The sequence below is a fragment of the Hypanus sabinus genome, chromosome 12, assembly GCF_030144855.1.
Source record: "Hypanus sabinus isolate sHypSab1 chromosome 12, sHypSab1.hap1, whole genome shotgun sequence".
NCBI classification, from domain to species: Eukaryota; Metazoa; Chordata; class Chondrichthyes; order Myliobatiformes; family Dasyatidae; genus Hypanus; species Hypanus sabinus.
The window spans coordinates 70,749,174-70,771,245 of record NC_082717.1 but is presented as its reverse complement, the minus strand read 5'-3'; the positions used below and the strand labels follow the sequence as shown (position 1 = coordinate 70,771,245).

Genomic DNA, 22,072 nt, shown 5'->3' with positions numbered 1-22,072 from the left:
AAATATCTGGAAGGATTTGTAGTTCATCCTTACTCTTTTTTATTTTGCCAATTACGGCCTGTCCCTGCCTCAGGTCTTCAGCTGCTGAAACCCTCATCTATGCGTTTGTTATTCTGAGACTTGATTTTTTCAGTACAATCTTTGCAGCCTCTCTCATTGTGCTATCTGTGAACATGCTCGTCCAAAGCTCCGCTGCTGCATTCAAATGCTGTATTCGCCTGTTATGTTTGTACTGACTGGCAGACACTGGAGTTTGGTTTTTCCATTGTCTGTTTTAAAATTCTTGCTCGTCTGTGAGCTTGCCCAATTCTGTTTCTGCTTTCCCTTTCAGTCCTAAGGATCTTCTTCCACCGACACTCTTCTGTGCAATGGGTCTATGACTTCCTGCACAATTGATTAGGCCTTGCATCTGAAAATATGCTTTGCAGTTTATTTGAGAATTAGTATACCTTTAAGAACTGAATGTACCATGTGAAATACCTGTTGAAACATTATTGTACCTGTGGCTGCTGTTATTTGGGAGCTGACTTTTATTGATAACTCTGCCTGTTTCTTTTTACCTCAGTGCACAGCATCACGAAAGAATTCACAGATACTACGGTGCACTGGCAATGAGGATGCGGTGTTGTTAGCTAGAGTGGCAGGGCTGTAATTGAGAGCGAAGTTAATAAAGGTTTTTTTTTGTTTGGACAATGATAATGCTAGGCAATGGGTGTGACAGATTGGTAGGTAAGCTGAAGAAATACAACCTGATTTCGTTATTGTTAGTGTGTATGAACTGAGTAGAAACGTTCCTGAGGGCAAACAATATCATCTCACTCCTTTGGCAAGTATGGTGATCAGCAGATGAGAGAATTCATTCAGTTATTTAGTATGGTGTCATGTGCAGTGAGCACTGGGGAAGAGACGCTTAGTAATTCTGCTTGGGATGTGATTCTGTAGTACGCAAGCGTAAGAGGTGGCATTGCATTCTGGCCTCTTATCACATGGCGGCAAATTCTTGGAACAAAGGACCTGCAAGGTAGAAAATGTCTGTACAGTCATAGTGAAAGTAAAGCAAAGCACAGCAGACACTGGAAATCTGAAATAGAAATGGGAGCATTTATTGCGACTGTGCAGTCACTGAAGTGCTGCAGGCAAGGGTCTTCATGCTTCATCTGTGGAAGAAGAAACAGTATTAGTGTTTCAGGATGAAGACCACAGAGGAGATGGCACCTACTGAGGAGGCTGCATACACAATGCATAATGCTAGAAATCAATAGTATATTCATCTTCATGGGCACAAGCCTGCAGCTGTTCGGTGATTTCACAATCGCAGTCACACTAAATGGTGCTCTGATGAAAGTGGCAGTTAATAGTGGAGCAGACCACTGGTCACAGTATCTTGGTATGTAAGCACGGACATGAATAGACAAAATTTAGAGGGAATACGGGCCAAACGTGGACAATTAGGGCCAGTTTGGATAAATATCTTGGTCGTCATGGACACATTAGGCCAAGGGATCAGTTTCCATGTTGTATAACTGTGACTCTAAATGCAGCTGTTTAGTGTAACCTCATTGGTGGACTGTAATGCCATTCAGGGGGCAAATGTGATACATGTCTGATACTCAGAAGCTGAAAGTGATTGTGACAGTTTCTGAAGGGGTATTGCATTTCAGCAGGGTGGCAATCCATAGTGTTTATACAGCAGGTATGAGACTCCAGCTAAGAAGCTCATGGTATTGTTGGGTACAAACCTCAGATCTGCATTTGCCCTTGTGCTAAACCCATTTGTGATCCACTGACTCTGATTCACCATGCCCTTAAACTGCAAGCAGAGGAGGAGTTGCCCAAGATAAAAGGGCAAGAGTATTGGTGAAGGTCCAAGACAGTGAGTGGACATCTCCATTGGTAAGTGCTCCCAAGGTAGACAAGTCTTAATGATTACATGGGGACTACAGAATAACCATGAGCAAAACTGTTATTGATCAGCTGTATGTGTTTCCTATTCTGCGAGCTTGGTGTACCTTAGTAAGATTGACCAGTCCCTCAACTATGAATAATAGAATGCAGACTCACCTGACATTTAATGTATAGAAATTGTACATCTTCACCAAGTTGCATGGCTTGGTTAACAGTGTCAAAGATCTTTCAATAATAGGTAAAATGTTGCAAGGTAGGGTTGCTGTGCTGTGCAATCAGGATCAGCAGAGCGGGCATCAGCAGATATTGGAACTGGAAATAAATAGCTTATCGAAGAAAATGCATGGCTGAGGCAAAATTAAGTGACATTTATGCATGCTGACATTTTCTATTTTGAATTCAAAATGGACTAGGAGAAGGTAGTGGCTATATTAAGTGTAAGAGAGCCAAACGATATTACTGAGCTTTGATCTTCTCTCAGGATGCTTCTGTATAATTCAAAGCACCACAAATTATCACACTAAAGGAGCTCTGGGTTTGAACTGAAGAGCAATGGAAGACAAGTAAGTTACATGGACGGAATCACAGTAATTACAGCACCAAATGGACCCTTTGGCCCACACTATTCATGTCGACCATTTCACCCATCTTCACTAATTCTCTCTTAGAGAAACCATTCTCTCTTCTCCCTACTTCCATCGGGCAGAAGATATAAACATCTGAAACGCATACAACCATACTTAAAGGACTACTTCTGTCCTACTGTTTTAAGACTATTGAACAGTTCTCTTGTACAATAAGATGGTCTCTTGACCTTGCACCTTATGGTCTGTCTGTACTCCACTTTCTCTGCAGCTATAATTGTTTATTCTGCATTCTGTTATTATCCCTTACACTACCTCAATGTACTGATGTAATGAAATAATCTTTCTGGAAGGCATGCAAAATGAGTTTTTCACTGTATCTTGGCACATGTAACAATAATAAATCAATTTACCAATTTTATTTGCTTACATTAGGTGTGTAACCTCAATACTGAATATCTTCATCTTATCTATTCAAATGCATGTCTAATTGCCTATTAATCATAATAATTATATCTACTTATACCATGCCCTCTATTAGAGTTTTCTAAATATCAACCACTCTCCATGTGTAAACTTATACCTCAGGCCTTTTTTAAGATTCTTATCTTAAACCTTACCTCAGGGAAAAATAATTCTGACTACATACCTCATATTTTTTTATACCTCTATGAGGTCTCCCTTTTGCCTCCTTATTTCTAGGCAAAACAAGTTCAGTCTTTCCATTCTCTCTTTTTAACCAAAGTCTTTCAATCTAACCAACATGATGGTGAATCTCTTCTGCACCATCTCCAGCTCAAGCATATCCTCTCCATAAGCTGGTGAACATAAGAGTATAAGAAATAGGAGCAGGAGTCGGCCATCTGGTCCATCGAGCCTGCTCCGGCATTCAATAAGATCATGGCTGATCTGTCCATAAACTCAGCTCCATCTACCTGCCTTTTTGCCATAACCCTTAATTCCCTTTCTATGTAAAAACCTATCTAACTGTTTCTTAAATATATTTAGTGAAGAAGCCTCAACTGCTTCACTGGGCAGAGAATTCCACAGATTCACCACTCTCTGGGAAAAACAGTTTCTCCTCATCTCCTTCCTAAATCTTCTCCCCTGAATCTTGAGGCAATGTCTCCTAGTTCTAGTCTCACCTACCAATGGAAACAAGTTTCCTACTTCTATCTTATCTATCCCTTTCAAAATTTTGTATGTTTCTATAAGATCCCCTCTCATTCTTCTGAATTCCAGATAGTATAGTCCCAGGTGACTCAATCTGTCCTCACAGGTTATCCCCTTCGGCCCTGGAATCAACCTGGTGAATCTCCTCCGTACTGCCTCCAAAACCAGTATATCCTTTCTCAAGTATGGTGACCAGAACAGTAAACAAAGCTCCAAGTGTGATCTAAACAATGTATTGCAAAGTTGCTACACGATGTCCCAATTCTTAGATTCTGTGACTTTGACTGATGAAGGCAAGCATACCATATTATCTAACTTCTGGCTCCTTCATCACTCTACTTACAGCCTACTTTATCATCACCCTATCTACCTGTGCCTTCTCCACCAACCTGTCTACATAGAATCAAGCTTAAATGAGTATCTTTCTTTGAAATTGTGATGTACTGTCCATAAACACTGGATGAAAATGGTCATTACTCACATAGTGTAATGACCACAGTTCAGTCCATGAGCTCCCACTCATGTACTTACAGTGAGAAAATAAAACTATGTGCAGATTGAGAAAGGGGTCCTGGCCACAAAGCGTTTTTGGAATTACTAATTTTCACCATTTATTAGTTGGCACCATTTCTTTCTGGTCATGGACTGTAAATGGCTGGTGGCAACCCTGGGATCAAAGTCAGCATTCCAACAAGGCCAGCTGCAGAAGTGAAAGCAAGTGACATCCTTTGGATGCAGCTGGGCTGCTCTATTTAAGCACTGCACATCAGACCAGAATGCTGTGTTATCAACCCTGCCAAATGAGGAGACAAAGACATTCTTCAGTGTATGCTATTGATGAATTTTTGGTGCCCTATTTAAAAGATTGTCCACAATATAATTCTTACATTGAGCCATGAATATGAATCTAGTCTCAAAATAAGAGTTAGCCATCCAAGCAGAGAAGAGAAGATTCTATTTCATCCAGAGTGCAAAGAATCTTTGTCACTCATCATTATTTCGATGTTACACTGTTACATGGATGGATATGAGTATAGCCTCAACATAGGAATTATGAAAATAGCACTGAAAACAGTGATGAGAGGAGATTTCTTCACCCAAAGGGTAATGAATCTCTTTAATTCACGAACCAAGAAGACTTGGGAGACTCAGCTACAGAACATGTTCTGAATATAAACTGATAGATCTTTTTTTCAACATTACAGGAATCAAGGAACATATTAATGCAGTAAGGTTGCACTGAGGTAAAAGATCAGCCATGCTCCTATTGTACAGAGAACAGGTACAGATAGAAAGGCCAACATATCAGAACCGGAGGGGGGCTTGAAAAGCCTGATGTGCAGTATTGGAATATTGAACAGGACATCACCATTTAAAACAATATTGAGGTCGGTGCTACCTCCACCAAGGACTGCACAGGTAATGACAAAATGTTGCACAAGTGAAGCCAAATTTTGGGTTGCACAGAACCCAATGTTCCTTTGATTACTGGACACCTCAGTAATGAATACCTTCATGTGCACAGGGTGCTCAAAGCAAATTTAGTGACCAGTAATTTTTAAAATTAAGTTCATGTGCTGTGACAGAAGTAAAATAAAATTATTGTGCTATTGTCTCTTCATTCTGCTTCAGGATTAGACCATCATGCAGGTATTACATCCTAAGCATGTGAGAAAAGCTGGGATCTTTTCTGGTCAGCGGACAGGTTTGCAAACAAAGAGTAGTTCACTAAGTAAAAGTTTATGGCAGCTGTTATCATTCAAGTGAAACTCTTTTATCTGCACAGAAATGTTACCAGCAGAATTTCTCACTTGTGTATTTGAATGGATATTATAACATGTATTTCAAACAAAAACTAATAGTCCCTTTTCTACTAAATTCACCACTTAGGAATTTAATCCTATATTGCTAGAACTAAGAAAGCTGAGGCATCCAAAATATGGGTGGTGGAGGTGAAGGGATGAAATGAAATTATTTATGTTAGTTCAATCCACATTACAAATGTTTTATCCACCCTGTTGCATTGTACTCCTTCAGAGATACCTGAGATTGTGTAAAATGTTAAAACCAACCATTTCTTAACTGTTACACTTGTACTGAACTATTAGAGTCGTTAAAATATCTTATACTTAAGTCCTAAAAGCTACACTGAAAACAGAAGTAAACAGATGTATCTTGTTTCATTCATCAAATTGGCTTATTGCTGAAAATTGCAAATGTCCTTTCAGAGGTTTACTTTTATGGTGCCCATATGGGCTTTCCAGATTTTATTTGAGACCTGTATTGGTTAAATGTCCTTATGAAGCTGTCAAGCTCTGAGAGAGTACACCAGAGCTGTGCCACTGTTGGTGGTCTTGCCGTAGATACTGTATCTTTTAATTGTTGCATTAAAAATGGATGGTGATACACACGTGCAGTTTTGTGGCGACGGTGTGCATGATATCTGACTTTGACCTTGGGCAGTATTGATGCTTACAGCGACTGCAAAAATGTAAAGTATTCCATTCTCAGCATCGACATGCGTCACCCTAATGAGCACAAAAATTGCATCGTATTTAACTTTGGCTCTCGAAGCTCAATATTGCCAAACTGTGCAGTAAATATCAAATCTCTACTCTGTGATGGGAGACTCATTCAGAATGCATACGTTTTATTTTAGCTTGTGCTACTATCCATTGCTAAATTAATGTAAAAAATATGATGACTATTCTTCAGCATCTGCTATTCTATGAGCTGCGCTCTGTTGGAAAGGTTCCATCTTATTTCACTCCACTATTTCTGACCCTTATTTTAGCTTGAGAATTTACTTCATTCCCCAGTGCTTTTTGTACTTTTCAGTATTCTAAGCAGGCACGCACTGCAGCAAGCAGAGCCTTTGCTGGTCTCATTACTCCACTGGCTTTATCTTTTGTGAAATTGAGCTTTTTGTCAAAATTGTCCAAGCTGCTCACAAAATCAGTTAACAGAGAGGCACCGTCAGAGGCTTTTATCTCAAGTGATTTGATTCCTGCATGTTTTCCGAGATTGCTATATGTTGAAGTGAAAGAGTGCAAAGCCAAGCTCTGGTTGACAGATTCAGTGCTAAAATACCTTCCATCGCTACCCATCAAATTTTGCATAATGGCTGTATTGAAATGTGCAATCGCAAAAAACATTTTTGGAGTGTGCTTCTAGAGATAAGATTGAAAGTGGATATTCTGCACCATTTTAGAAGCTGTTTCTGATGAAAAATGATTCCTAGCTGAATAGATTGATTAAACAATAATGAAACTTGTTAATATTAATCCATTAAAGATAAAGTGATTTTAACAGAGATTTCACATAGATTTTCATGTCCTAGTTAGAAATTATTGCCAGGAAAACATAGCACCTTGATAATATTTTAAATAAACTTCCCATTAATGATCCTAACACTTGAATTCAAATTCCACTGCAGCGGCTAGAGAATTAAAATTTAATTAATTAAATTAATCCAAACTAAATTCTGGAAACTTTAATAGTGACTGCGGAACTATTGGTTTATCATGAAACCCATGTGGTTCACTGATGTCTTGAAGGGAAGGAAATCTTGGCTGACCTGCCCTACATTTGATGTCAGACTCACTGCAATGTGGCAACAGCCAATAGCCCTCTTAAACAGCCAATTCACCATCCCTCTGCATCAAACCTAATGTTACAAGAAGGCTAATCAACACCGTCTTTTCTGGGGCATCTATGGATAGAAAATAAAACCTAGACTTGCCAGTACCATCCATTTCTCATGAATTTATAAAGGAAAATTGAAGAGAATATTTTCTTGTTGAAGAATTTTCAGCAGGTACTCCAATTTTAGTTTGGATATGTCAGAAATTCACAAATACAGAATGAGGAAGCAATGACCTTTCCAGTCTCTTTGTTCAAGAAGGGGAGTAGGCTCTGGGAGTTATAGTCCAGTGAGTCTCATTTCAGTGGTGGGAAAAACACCAGAGAAAATTCTTAGAGACAGGATTTATGAGTATTTGGAGAAGTATAGTGTGAATAGGGATAGTCAGTGTGGCTTTGTGAGAGGCAGGCCATGCCTCATGAGCACAATGGAACTCTTAGAGGATGTGACAAAGCACATTGATGAAGTTAGAGCAGTGGATATGGTGCCTATGGATTTTAGTAAGGTGTTTGATGAGCCTCCATGGTGGGTTCATTCAGAAAGTCAGGAAGCGTGGGATCCAGGAAAACTTGGCTACATGGTTCCAGAACTGGGTATCTCACAGAAGGCAGAGGGTGGTAGTAGATGGACAGCATTCTGCCTGGAGGTCAGTGACCAGTGTTTTCCATTGGGATCCGTTCTGGAACCCTTACTCTTTATGATTTTGAAATGACTCGAATGAGGAAGTGGATGAATGCTGCACTCATTGATAGGGTTGATAGGAAGGTGTATGATGTGTTGGACTTCATTAGTGAGGGGATTGATTTCAAGAGCCACAAGGTAATGGTGCAGCTCTATAAAACGACGGTTAGACCACACTTACAATATTGTGTTCAGTTGTGGTCACCTCATCATAGGAAGAACATGGAGCTTTAGAGAAGGTGCAGCAGAGATTTACCAGGAAGCTGGCTGCATTAGAGGGTATGTCTCATCAAAATGAGCGAACTAGGGCTTATCTCTTTGGACAAAGGAGGATGAGAAGTGACTTGCTGGAGGAATACAAAATGATAAGCAGCATAGATGGAATGGATAGCTAGAGACTTCTTTTCCTGGGTGGAAATAACTCATAAAAGGTGATTGGAGGAAAATATGGGGGTGTGGAACGTCAGGATTGGGTACTTTTACACATGAGTGTTCTATGCTTGGAATGCACTGCTGGGGTGATGGCAGAAGCCAAATCATTAAAAGCTTTTAAGAAACTATTAGACACATGAGTGATAGAAACATGGAGAGTTAAGAAGGAGGGAAAACGCTAGTGGGTTAAAAGGTCATCACAATATCATGAGCTGAAAGACCTGTACTGCACTGTTATGCTCTATGTTATGTTCTATGTTATAGTTAAAATGCTGATTCAGAAATGTCTACTCATAAAGAAATAGGGTCCTGAAAAGTGAACTGAGAGTAGTGTGGAGATGTATTATGTTGGTTTCCAGCTTGATTTACTGTCTCTTTCCAGTCTCCTTCCAATGAGTAGGATGGAATAGTACCCACGTTCTTCCTCACAGAATGATGCAGAGACAAGATGCCATGGGATAATCATCAGAGGAAGGTGAATCATCTGTCACCACACTTGTTTCAGTATATCTTTGTATCTGGATTGAGAGAGAAACGGAACATCCCTTGTTTCATTCCACACACAATCTCTCTCTCGTCTTGTTTCCTGATAGACTGATGATTGGCTTTATTTTCTGCCTATGTGTAAATCTCTGAAGTTCCACCACCTCTTCCACCCTGCCTTTACTTTCACCTCTTTTGTCTCTAATTCTTCCCCTCCATTTCTCAGTTTCATTGTCTCAATTTTTGTGGTTAGGCTACTTGTCAGAACTCCATTAGAGGCCTATGGCTGCTTCCCACCTGCATCCTCTTAGGATTCTATTCTATTCTCTAAGTTTCTCCACCTTGTTTATATTTGGTGCTTAAGTTATATCTTCCTTTTTCCCCATCATTGTTTTTCCTTTATGCTGGGTAACATGGTGCACAGCCATGTCTGGCATATCTTGTCTTTCCCCAGACAGGGTACATGGCCAACTACTAAAGACCTGTGCTGATCACTTCAGCATTCTGAGATACCCACCTACTTCAAGCAGGCTTCAATTATACTGGTGTTTAAGAAGAACATGGTAATCTACCTCAATGACAATCTTCCTGTAGCACTTATATCCACTGTGAGGAAGTGCTTTGAGAGGTGGCAATGAAACATATCAACTGCTGACTGAGAAGCAACTTGGATACGCTCCAATTTGCCTATCATCACAACTGATCAACAATGGCAGATGCCATTTCACTGACCCTTCACTCAACCCTGGAGCATCTGGACAGCGAAGATGCATTAATCAGGATGCTCTTCATTAACTACAGCTTGGCATTCAATACTATCATCCCCTCAAAACTAATCAATAGTCTTCAAGACCTAGGTCTCAGTACCTTCTTATGCAACTGGATCCTTGATTTCTTCACATGCAGACCTCAGTTAGTTTCGATTGGCAACAATATCTCCTGCACAATCTCCCCCAGCATGGGTGCACCACAAGGTTGTATGCTTGGCCCCCTGCTCTACTTGCTTTATACTTATGATTGTGAGTCTAAGTGGAGCTCCAATACCAAACTTAAGTTTACCAATAACACCACTGTTGTTGGTCAAATCAACGGGAGTGTTGAATCAGTGTGGAGGAGGAAGATTGAAAATCTGGCTGAGTGATGCCACAACATCAACCTCTTACTCAATGTCAGCAAAACCTAGGAACTGATTATTAACTTCAGGAGGAGGAAACTAGAGGTCCATGAGCCAGTCTTCATCGGAAGATCAGAGGTGCAGAGAGTCAGCCACTTTAAATTCCTTAGGGTCTTATCATTTCAGTCCTGGATCCAACACTTAAGTGCCATAACAAAGAAAGCCAGCAGTTCCTCTACTTCCTTAGAAGTTTGTTAAGATTTGGCATGTCATCCAAAATGCTGACAAACTTCTATAGATGTGTAATGGAGAGTATATTGAGAGGTTACATCACAACCTGGTATGGAACACCAATGCCCTTGTATGGAAAAGCCTACAAAGAATAGTGGATAGGCCAGTCCATCACAGATAAAGCCCTCCCCTCCACTGAGCACACCTACATGGAGCATTGTCACAGCAAAGCAGCATCCATCATCAAGGACCCCCACCATCCAGGCCATGCTCTCTTTTCACTGCTGCCATCAGGAAGAAGGTACAGGAGCCACAGGACCCTCACCACCAGGTCAAGGAACAATTATTATTCCTCCATCACAGGCTCTTAAACCAGAAGGGGTAACTTTATTAAACTTTGCTCACCCCATCACTGAACCATTCTCTCAACTTATTGACTCATTTTCAAGGATTCTTTTTTCATATTCTCAACATTTATTGCTTATTTGTTTATTATTACTATTACTCCTTTATGCTTTCTTTCTTTTTGTATTTGCACAGTTTGTTGTCTTTTGCACATGGCTGTTTTCCCTCCAGGTGGGTACAGTCTTTCATTGATTCTGTGGTATTTCTTGTATTTACTGTGAATGCCTGCAAGAAAATGAATCTCAGGGTTTTACATATATGGTTACATATACTGTATATACTTCAATAACACATCACATTTACTTTGAACTTTTTTGCACACCAGCCTCCACATTACATGTATCATCCTCTGTAATTTATGACTCCTGCAATGTGATGCCATCACTTGACACATCTCCTCCTCCTCCTCCTCTCTCAGCATTCCCTCTGCAGTGGTCTGCTCCACCCAGTCTCCCCATCACACCACCACCCAATGCAACACCTGTTTACTTCACATCATTCAGACTCCCAAACACATAATCCTAATTGAAACAGAATTTAATGGCCCACTTTCATGTTGGGCAAATAGCTTTTGATGCACAGAATATGATCCTTCAATGCTGAGGAAGGCAAACAAACATTGGCTAACTACTTCCGAGTGTGATCTAGAGTTTTCAGTTGCCTGACAGTTTGTCCACCCATTCTCTGACCACCTGCGCTATTGCGCTGAAACATGATGTCAGTACCTTGCCTTCCAGCCTGGCATATTACGTATCTTTGGAATCAAGTTCAAACTGAATGACAAACAAGAGACAATCTGCAGATGCTGGAAATCTAAGCAACACACATAAAATGCTGGAGGAACTCAGCAGGCCAGGCAGCATCTATGGAAAAGAGTGCAGTTGAGATCCTTCAACAGGAGATGCAGCCTGGCCTGCAGAGTTCCTCCAGCATTTTGTCTGTGCTGCTCAAACTGAACAATGTCAGTTAATTAGCCGCTTTGTTCTTGTAGCTTACATTTCCAACCATTCATCTTTTGCTCTCTCTCTTCTCTTAGCATTTCAGATTTCTTTCATCTTCTTATTCCTGTCTCTGCCTGAAGCACCTTCATCATCCACTTTCAGCTGGGATGTGCTCACCACTTTTGTTTATCGGTTTTTCCTGATCACCACCCTTTCACAAACCACTTCTTTTGCCTTATACACACCTTCCAGCTTCCTCTGCAACATGTCTAATTTCAACTTTTCTGAATTCTTATGAAAAATCACTGACAGGAAACAATAACTCTTTTCTCTTTCCAAAGATGCCGACTGAACTATTGAGTATTTCACGCATTTTATGATTTCAGATTTCCACTATTTGCATATTTGAAGTGGATTGCTTGTGACCAGTGTTTCCAGTGTGAAAGGATCAAGATGTAAATATATATCCAACAACTAAAATAAACAGACATAGATGTACTGGTTAATACAAGATGATGGAAGTTCTTGGTGGAACACTAAAACCACTCTGCTTTAAACTTCAAGCTTGAGTGAGTTTACACTACTGCAGTGCCTTGAACATTCCATTTCCACCATTAGCAACCTCTTCGATCACTTTCAATAAAATTGCTTTTTACCTCCATTTATATTGAATAATATTGTAACAGAAGATAGACTGCCAAAGGAGATTTCATGGTCAAAATTTTCACCACATTATCATGGAATGAAGCTTCATTGAGATCTTAGTGAGAGTGCTAGATTTGCCAGTTTAAGAATAAGGGGTAGGCCATTTAGAACAGAGTTCAGGAAAAACTTTTTCACTCAGAGAGTTGTGGAATCTATGGAATGCTCTGCCTCAGAAGGCAGTGGAGGCCAATTCTCTGGATGCTTTCAAGAAAGAGTTAGATAGAACTCTTAAAGATAGTGGAGACAAGGGATAAGGGGAGAAGGCAGGAACGGGGTACTGGTTGTGGAAAATCAGCCATGATCACATTGAATGGCGGTACTGGCTCGAAGGGCCAAATGGCCTACTCCTGCACCTATTGTCTATTGTGTGCAAAAATAAGGAATAGAAAAATAGTGTTCAATATAAATCACAAACTACTTGAGACAAATGTTGCACTGCACTATTCTTTGCAGAAAACTTCTGCAGCCACAGTAATTTAAGATTATTTCCAATCAAAGGTTTGAATGGTTGTGCCTCTGAAATTTGATGATGATTTAAGAAGGTTCTCTGGTATATTAGCTAAGTATTCATTAATTGGAAACTCACTGGATCTGCAGTTGGCCTTAGACCACCTGCACAACAGCATCAGACTGTGGTTTATTGACCACAGCTCGGTGTTCAACTCCATCATACTCTCAGTACTCAAGTCAAGTCAAGTCACTTTTATTGTCATTTCAACCATACCTGCTGGTACAGTGCATAGTAAAAATGAGACAACGTTTTTCAGGACCATGGTGTTACATGACACAGTACAAAAACTAGACTGAACGATGTAAAAAACAACACAGAGAGAAAAAAAACACACAACAACTACACTAGACTACAGACCTACCCAGGACTACATAAAGTGCCCAAAACAGTGCAGGCATTACAATAAATAATAAACAGGACAATAGGGCAGTAAGGTGTCAGTCCAGGCTCTGGGTATTGAGGAGTCTGATACCTTGGGGGAAGAAACTGTTATGTAGTCTGGTCGTGAGAGCCCAAATGCTTCGGAGCCTTTTCCCAGATGGCAGCAGGGAGGATGGAGGGAGGCAGGATGGGTGGGGTCTTTCATAATGCCGTTTGCTTTGCGAATGCAGTGTGTAGTGTTAAATGTCCAAGGTGGTGGAAAGAGAGACCCTGATGATCTTCTCAGCTGACCTCACTATCTGCTGCAGGGTCTTGCGATCTGAGATGGTACGATTTCTGAACCAGACAGTGATGCAGCTGCTCAGGATGCTCTCAATACAACCCCTGTGGAATGTGATGAGGATGGGGGTGGGAGATGGACTTTCCTCAGCCTTCGCGGGAAGTGGGGACGCTGCTGGGCTTTCTTTGCTATGGAGCTGGTATTGAGGGACCAGGTGAGATTCTCCATCAGGTGAACACCAAGAAATTTGGTGCTCTTAATGATCTCTACCGAGGAGCCATTGATGTTCAGCAGGGGGTGGTTGCTCCGTGCCCTCCTGAAGTCAACAACCATCTCTTTTGTTTTGTTCACGTTCAGAGACAGGTTGTTGGCTTTGCACCAGTCCGTTAGCTGCTGCACCTCCTCTCTATAAGTTGACTCGTCATTCTTGCTGATGAGACCCACCACGGTCGTGTCATCGGTGAACTTGATGACTTGGTTCAAGCTGTGTATTGCAGCACAGTCGTGGGTCAGCAGAGTGAACAGCAGTGGACTGAGCACGCAGCCCTGGGCGGCCCCTGTGCTCAGTGTGATGGTGTTAGAGATGCTGCTCCTGAACTGGACTGACTGAGGTCTCCCAGTCAGGAAGTCTAGGATCCAGTTGCAGAGGGAGGTGTTCAGGCCCAGTAGGCTCAGCTTTCCAATCAGTTTCTGAGTGATGATTGTGTTGAGTGCTGAACTGAAGTCTATGAACAGCATACGAACGTATGTGTCTTTTTTGTCCGGTGGGTTAGGGCCAGGTGGAGGGTGATGGCAATGGCGTCATCTGTTGAGCGGTTGGGACGGTACTGATCAACAAGTTTCAAAACCTCGGCATTTGTACCTCCCTCTGCAGCAGGATCCTTGATCTCCTCATCGGGAGAACATGGTGCGAATCAGAAATAATATCTCCTCCTTGCTAACAATCAACACCCACACGCCTCAAGGATGTGTGTTTAGTCCACTGCTCATCTCTCAATACACCCACAACTGTGTGGCTGGTAACAGTTCAACTGCCATCTATGATACAACTGTTGATGGCAGAATCTCATGGTGACAAGATGTACAGGACTGAGATTAATCAACTGGTTAAGTGCTATTGCAATGACAACTTTTCACTCAACATCATTAAGACCAAGGAATTGACTGTGGATTTTAGAAAAAGGAAGTCAAAGGAAGACACACCAGTCCTCATTGAATGATCAGCAGTGATAAGGGTGAACTGTTTAAAGTCCCTGAATGTCAACATTCCTGAAGATCTATCCTGGGCTCAACATATTTATGCAGTCTTGAAGAAAGCACATGAACCATTATATTTCATTACAAATTTGAGGAGATTTGATATGTCTCCAAAGACTAGCAAATTTCTACATGTACTGTGGCGTGCATTCTGATTGGTTGTATGTGGAGCGGTACCGTACAGGAATGTAGAGAATGTAAATCTGAAATAAAAATCAGGTGATGAGCGGCTACAACCTCTCACCAAAATGTTTTAGAACTACAGGTTTTAGACTCCATGTAAAAGGTCAATGCTTTCGAGCCAAAATGAAGTTAAATATGTTTGCTTGCGCCTTGTAAATTTTTAGGATTCTCTTTTGGCTATTGAGTATGTACATTATTGAAGTTTGATATTTTTGGACATAAATGTAATCAGGAGATATAAATTAGGGCACAATAGGAAAGCTAAAGCATGACATTAAATGATTGTGTAAACTGGAGAGGCCATATTACTGATTCCTCAATCTTATAGATCAGCCTATAATTTCTCTGCAAGTTATCACAATCCTCTCTCCCCTGAATTGAACTTTTCTTCTCAGAGAAGCCTCAGCCTTGGAAGTACACAAGTTCAATCCTGAAGATCGCACCAGTATTAGACTTGACGTTGTCCACATTTGCTGAGCCTTATAGAACTGACGTAGGATTGATAGACAAGGTTATAGCACCTGCTCATTATTCACCAGCTATTCACCAAGTTCACTCTTGACAATATAACGATGTAGATGCAGGAACCATTGTCCTCGTTTGAGAGGTTAAGGCTATTTGCTTTTAAATTTCAGCTATCTTTCCTTTTCATTTCAACCTTGCCTCCAAAAACTTGTCTATCCTAAACTGCTGCACTCCCAGCGTTGACCCCACTCACTCTCTTGTTACTAGTCCCCACCCCATCAGCACTCCTGGATCCTTTTCCTCCACTTAGATTTCACACTGCTACTCTTTGCTCCTATACCCAATCACAGTGGCATTCATATTATTTCTCCTATCCATATTGTTGTCAACACTCTACTCTCTCCACTAGCCCAATCATCATTCTCAATTTAGCTTCCCAGCTGAGTAAAGATTACTCCACTGAAATATTGACTGGTTTCTCTTTCCAGTGTTGCTGCTTCTTGCAGCACTTCTGTTTTTAGTTCAGATTGCAAATCTGTGGTTTTCTTTTCCATTCTCATCTCTGTTGTTCATTTCTTCCACCCTTTGTAAGAGGCTATTTCTCTTTATTCTTGTCCCTTTAATAACATGAAATTCTCCTCTGTTGTCCCATCTGCATACCTAAAATACTGATTATGTGGATCCTGATTTTCCATTCAGTGCATCAGAATTTCCATCTCCTTAAATGTTTCAGCCTGCATTCTAGAAGAGGTACAGAACTTCATGATATTAAATCACAGAAGCAATACTGCAGGAAAGTGAAGTTTATGCTGATCTCGCATGTTAGCCAATTCTAACCTGAGAGAGACCTCAAATTGCGATCGTTGACAATGTGAGCACCGGTTAGCCAATCATTCAAGTACAATAAATGACATTTCACTTTTGCCAGTTACTTGGGTGGGGATTAAAGTTCACTGAGAAGCCAATGAAGAGCACAAAATAAAATTTATTGGGAAAAAATTTTGAAATTGATTGAAGGTGTAATTTTGCAAAATTAGTTCCAAGTAACTGGAAATTACAGCCTTTTTTAAAAAAAAAGTGATTCAGGCAGTTTAATAAAAACTTTAAAATAATTGATTTAAAATAATACATCATAAAATTAATTCAGCTTGCAGATAGTTGGGTTGACATTTTGATATATCTAAGTACAAGCCCATGGGATTGTAGCTGTCCACACAAAGCAATTATTCGAGACAAAACTGGTAATAACAGCAGTTAATTACATGTAATGTTTAAATTAGTTTGATGCAGCAAGTTTGAGGATGGACTCAGTTTTAATAATAAAATCTATCACTTAATTTTTGCAACAAAAGATTGGGAAAATATTAGAAAAATAGGCAGTGAAAAAGAATTACCATATAAATGCATGTTCTTTTGACCATTGTAGAACAAACAACATGCATCAGTTCTTGCATTACAAAAATTTTCTTGATAAAAATTGCAGAGGATTATAAAGCTTCATTTCATGGACTTCAAAAGAATTGTTAATAGTTTGACTTAACTATATAGTTGCTTTATTCACAATAAAGTTTACCTGGCCAGCAGACATGTTTACTGGCCTTCTTTCAAATAGCTATTTTAGGATCTTTCCTCAAACAGTTGTTGCACGACAGACACAGAGGATACCTGAACCATTCCTTAAAAAGATAACAGCATGAAAGGAAAAATTATTGTCCACGAGCCAGAGTGACATACTGTATGACTCACATTATAGGACTGTGACCTTCTCTGGGACAATGATAAATGACAAATAAACACCTTTACCTTAGATTAATTTCTTTTTAGCCTTGATTTTTGCGGTCAGCAGTGAACTGCTAATGATGCTGTTCATCTCACTAGCAGCTATTCTTGGTGTCTGTGTGATTTTAGAGTGCACACTTGCTCTCAACAGGTATCAGATCTACAGTACATGTCTTTACCAAATGTGTGAATTACAGAAACCTCTTGGAAGGCTCTTCGTCAGCAGCCTCTGATATAAAAGAGTCCAAAGCAGGAAGTAGAAATTATATTGATAATTAATTAATTAGAATAAAATGAAGATAGCAAAATATGGGATGAAAAGGGACTGATAAAAAATTACATAAGCTATTAAAATATACATATGTGTGTGTCTGTATGTGTGTGTGTGTGTGTGTGTGTGTGTGTATTCAAATCAAATCCTCAACACAAATTCACATTTGAGGAAGTGAGATTCCATAAAGGTAAAATTAAAATTGCAACACAAGAAAATTTATTTAAGAATGATAACATTTGGAGGGAGGGAAAGGACTCACCTGTGGCATTTTCTGCTTTTATTAGTAGGGAACCAGTGGGCAGTTATCCCACTGGTTGTTCATTGAATTTATTGTCAGTTATATTGGCAGAGCTCTTGATAGTGCAAAGTCATAAGGGAGTGCAAAATCCAAATTTTTCAATTTAACTGGCCCATAGCTGATTGCTATTCTTATTATAAAATCTGCACCAAAGTTTTCAATTTGCATGTACTTCCTTGTAAGAATGTATAATTACCATAAATCCATGTCCATATTTAAGATGGTTTTGGTACACTTTATTCCCAGTATAGGTATACATGGCTTCTAATAGAGATGCTGCAATATTTCCACTTGAGGTCATTATTATCTGAATGATTCTTTTTTCTTTATAAACATATACAGAGAAGATTGTTATGAAAAGATTAGAAGGAAAGTGCATGCAATAGCTCTATTGCTTTTGCACATTTGTTACTATAAGCAAGTTCTATGTGCTGTTTGGTGGAACGGATTGCCGTGGACTTTGCTGCATTCTCAAAATTAATTGAGTGAATGATTCAAAAACTCTTCAATCCATGGAATATGTTGCTTTCCTTTATTCCCAAAGTAACCACTGTGGCACTCACTCAGTGTTTTGATAACACTGCCTGCAGTTAAAATGAAATTGAGCGCTTTGGGATGCTTAAGATTGCTGTCATACCAGAACCTAGGAAGTTCCAAAACTTTGTGGAGCTGAATGAGTTGATGATAACTCCTTTGCCTGCTCGTTGCTGCCTCCTCAAGACCAGTGCTGCATGAACTACTTACCATTATGAACCACAAGTGTTGGGTATGCTGAAATTATAATTAAGGGATTTAGTCAATGTGAAGGCAGAGATTAAGCACCTTGTAACTGGAGAAATTGATTTCCATTGATCTGTGAAGCACAATCCATTGCTTGAATGTGAAATAAAATTGGCATTCTCAGTTTCCTCTCCAAGAGAACAGTGATTTCATTATAAACACATGTTTAAACCTGTTTTAGTCACATATTAAGTGAATTAATTTTTTTTTGTTAGAAACAATTTCATTATTTTACATCTTTCTCATAAATTTCAATTATTAATTTGCATGCCTTGTGGTATTTTATGATAAAATTTCTGTATATAAACCCATTGTTGATGAAAATGCTGCAGGGGAAACCAAATGGTTCTTTGAATATTAACATTGTGCTTATTGAAATTAACCATTCAAAATAAATTAAGTTGATGAACCAGATTAGTGGATGATTATATATTCCATGTTTTTGCTACTTCTCTGATGCTACTGCTTAGGGCAACATGTTGAGATTTCTCCTTCCCTCCCTATCTAATCTATGACTCTTCACCACCCCTGGAATGAGTAACTTCATTAGAATTGCAGAATCAGAATCAGGTTTATAATCACTGACATATGGTGTGAAATTAGTTGCTTTGCAGCAGCAGTATGGTGTATTACATAAAATATACAATAAATTACAATAAGAAATATATGTGAAAAATTAAGTAAGTAATCCATAAAGAGCAAAAATATTGAGATAGTGCTCATGGATTTATTGTCCACTTTGAAATCTGATAGTAGATTGGACGAAATTTTTCCTAAAATATTGAATGTGTGTCTTTAGGCTCCTGTACCTCCCCTCTGATGGTAGTAATGAGAAGAGGGCATGTCATTGATGATGGGGATCCTTAACAATGAATGCTGCCTTTTTTAAGGTATCTCCTTTTAAAAATGTCCTTTTGTGGGAAGTCTACTGTCCACGAAGGAGCTGGTTGAGTTTACAACCCGCTTTTTCCGATTCTGTTCAGTGGCACCTCCATAACAGACAGTGACACAACCAGTTAAAGTGATCTCCACAGTACATCTGCAGAAATTTGCTTGAGTCTTTGGTGAAATACCAAATGTCCTCAAACTCCTAGCGAAATATAGCTGCTGGCATGCATTTTCATAATTGCATAAATATGTTGGACCCAGGAAAGATCTTCACGGATGTTGATACCCAGGAACTTGAAACTGCTTACTCTTTTTCTGCTCACCCCTGGTGCATGTTCTTTCAAATTCCCTTTCCTAAAGTGCACAATCAATTCTTTGATCCTACTGACGTTGAGTGCAGGGTTCTTGTTGTGTCACCACACAACCAGCTGATCTATCTCACTCCTGCACGCCTCCTTGTCACCATCTGAAATTCTGCCGACAATAGTTGTGAATTTCTAGATGGCATTTGAGCTGTGCCTACCACAGTCGTTATATGTAGCAAGAGTAGAGCAATGGGCTTAGCATGCATTCATAAAGTGTGCAGGAGTTGACTGTCAGCAAGGAAAATATGTTATTTCCAAGCTGTGGATACTGTGGTCTCCTGATGAGGAAGTCAAGGATCCATTTGCAGGGGGAGATATAGAGGCCCAGGTTTTGAAACTTTATTGATTAGTACATTCGGCCCTCCTTATCCACAGATCCCGCATGTGCGAATTCAACCAACCGCGAATTGCGAAAACCCGGAAGTGCTCTTCCAGCACTTGTTGTTAGAGCATGTACAGACTTTTTTTTCTTATCATTATACCCTAAACAATGCAGTATAACAAACATTTTACATAGCATTTACATTGCATTAGGTATTAAAGTAATCTAGAGATGATTTAAAGTATATGGGAGGATGTGCGTGGGTTATCGTGCATCGGGATCGGAAAAAATCGGAAGTTCTCTTAAGTCGGAACAGGTTTATCCGGTATTATTTAGCGTCGGTTAGTCAAACGTTTCTCTTAGTATATAGTATATATTTTACCATTCTATGCATATGAAACACTTAAGAATGTATGTTTCAGCGCTGGGCTCGGGACTTGGGACAGATCACTCCCAAGTACACTCTCCACCGTGCTGGGTTGATGTGGAGGATCAAAAACCCAAAAACCAAAAATTAAACCACTGCGTTGCTTAGTAATAATTGTAGCTTTCATCGGGGCAGAACTGTTCTCACTTCATCCTTTAAAATTGTTCCAATCGTTGACCAACATAGCCTAACGCTTTTCCAACGACTGATGGTGTTTCACCTCTTTCCGATCGCTTTATTATTTCCACTTTATTTTCAATCATGATAATAATTATTTTCGTGAACAGAAACACTGCGCATTCAGAGCTCTGGCGCCGGGTCCTAATGTCCACCACTCTGAGACAGGTTAAATAAGGTCTGGGGTTCCACTGGGTCCTAAGGTCCACCAGATTCAGACAGGTTGAATAAGGGACTTGAGCATCTGCGAATTTTGGTATCCGTGAGGGGTCCCGGAACCAGTCCCCCATGGATAAGGAGGGCCGACTGTACTGAGGGAATGGTAGTGTTGAACACTGCGCTGTAATCAATAAACAGAAGTCTGATGTCAGTACTGCTGTTGTCCATGTGGCCCAAGGCCAAGTGGAGAGCCAGTGAGATTGCATTCACAGTAGACCTATTGTGGTGGTAGGCAAATTGCAGTGGGTCTACATTCTTGCTTAGGCAGAAGTTAATTCTAACCATGATCAACCTCTCAAAGCACTTCATCACAGTAGATGTGAGTGCAACTAGATGATAGTTGTTGAGGCAACTCACCCTACTCTTCTTGGTATGATTAATGCCTTTTTGAAGCAGCTAGAAACCTTTGACAGCAGCAGTGAGAGATTAATGATATCCTTGAACACTGTACCTAGTGGTTGGGCACAGGTTTTAGGTGTCCTACCGGGAACACCATCGAGGGTTCATTTTCTGGAAAAATGTTCTGACATCAGCCTCTGAGACAGATCACAGGATGCACTTATGTAAAATACTAAGTTAAGCAACTGGTGGTTGACAAATTGAAATCTGAATTATTCACTGCTTTCTTTTAGTGAATACTTAAGAAAAGACTTTTTTTGTCTTCTAGGTTTTCCACAAGAAGATGCAGCTGAAATTGCAGTTTCAACTATTAAAGAATGGCTAGTTGACAAACAAGATCTGGTATGTAATCTGTTTTCTACTTTGGAGCTATGGTCAGTGAAGCGTCAAACGATCTAAATCATGGATCATTTGTTTTGTGAATTGAATCTTTATGTTCTGTGAACCTGAAGTGGTAACTGAGCTTGAAATTGCTGTGGTCATTTTTCGAAAGAAGTCAAGTCAATTCTCAAATGATGATGTTGCTGTAGATATGAGCTGCCTGATTCAGAAATTGGCAGCTATGTCTGGAAAGTGCCATCTATCCTGAAGCCCTTCTTGTCTCTACATTAACCTTATTTATCAATGCCTTCGTACAATTAACAGTTGAGAGCATGGATTTTCGAAAATCAACAGAGCAAGTTGCCTCTTCTGCATATAACTCAAGATGATCATTTTTTTTAAACCACAAGCTGACTTAATTAATTGCTGACTTTTGCTCAGTCCAATTG

General features: G+C 39.9%; 1 protein-coding gene across 4 annotated transcripts in view; it reads left to right on the top strand.

The window, feature by feature from the left end:
• Window positions 1-22,072, top strand: part of LOC132403001 (ADP-ribose glycohydrolase MACROD1-like) — a 1,163,451-nt gene that overhangs the window by 851,198 nt on the left and 290,181 nt on the right. For all 4 annotated transcript variants that reach the window (XM_059986201.1, XM_059986200.1, XM_059986202.1 and 1 more), the window contains one exon: window positions 21,571-21,644. In XM_059986201.1, coding sequence (XP_059842184.1) covers window positions 21,571-21,644 — 74 coding nt within the window. The remainder of the gene's footprint in view (window positions 1-21,570; window positions 21,645-22,072) is intronic.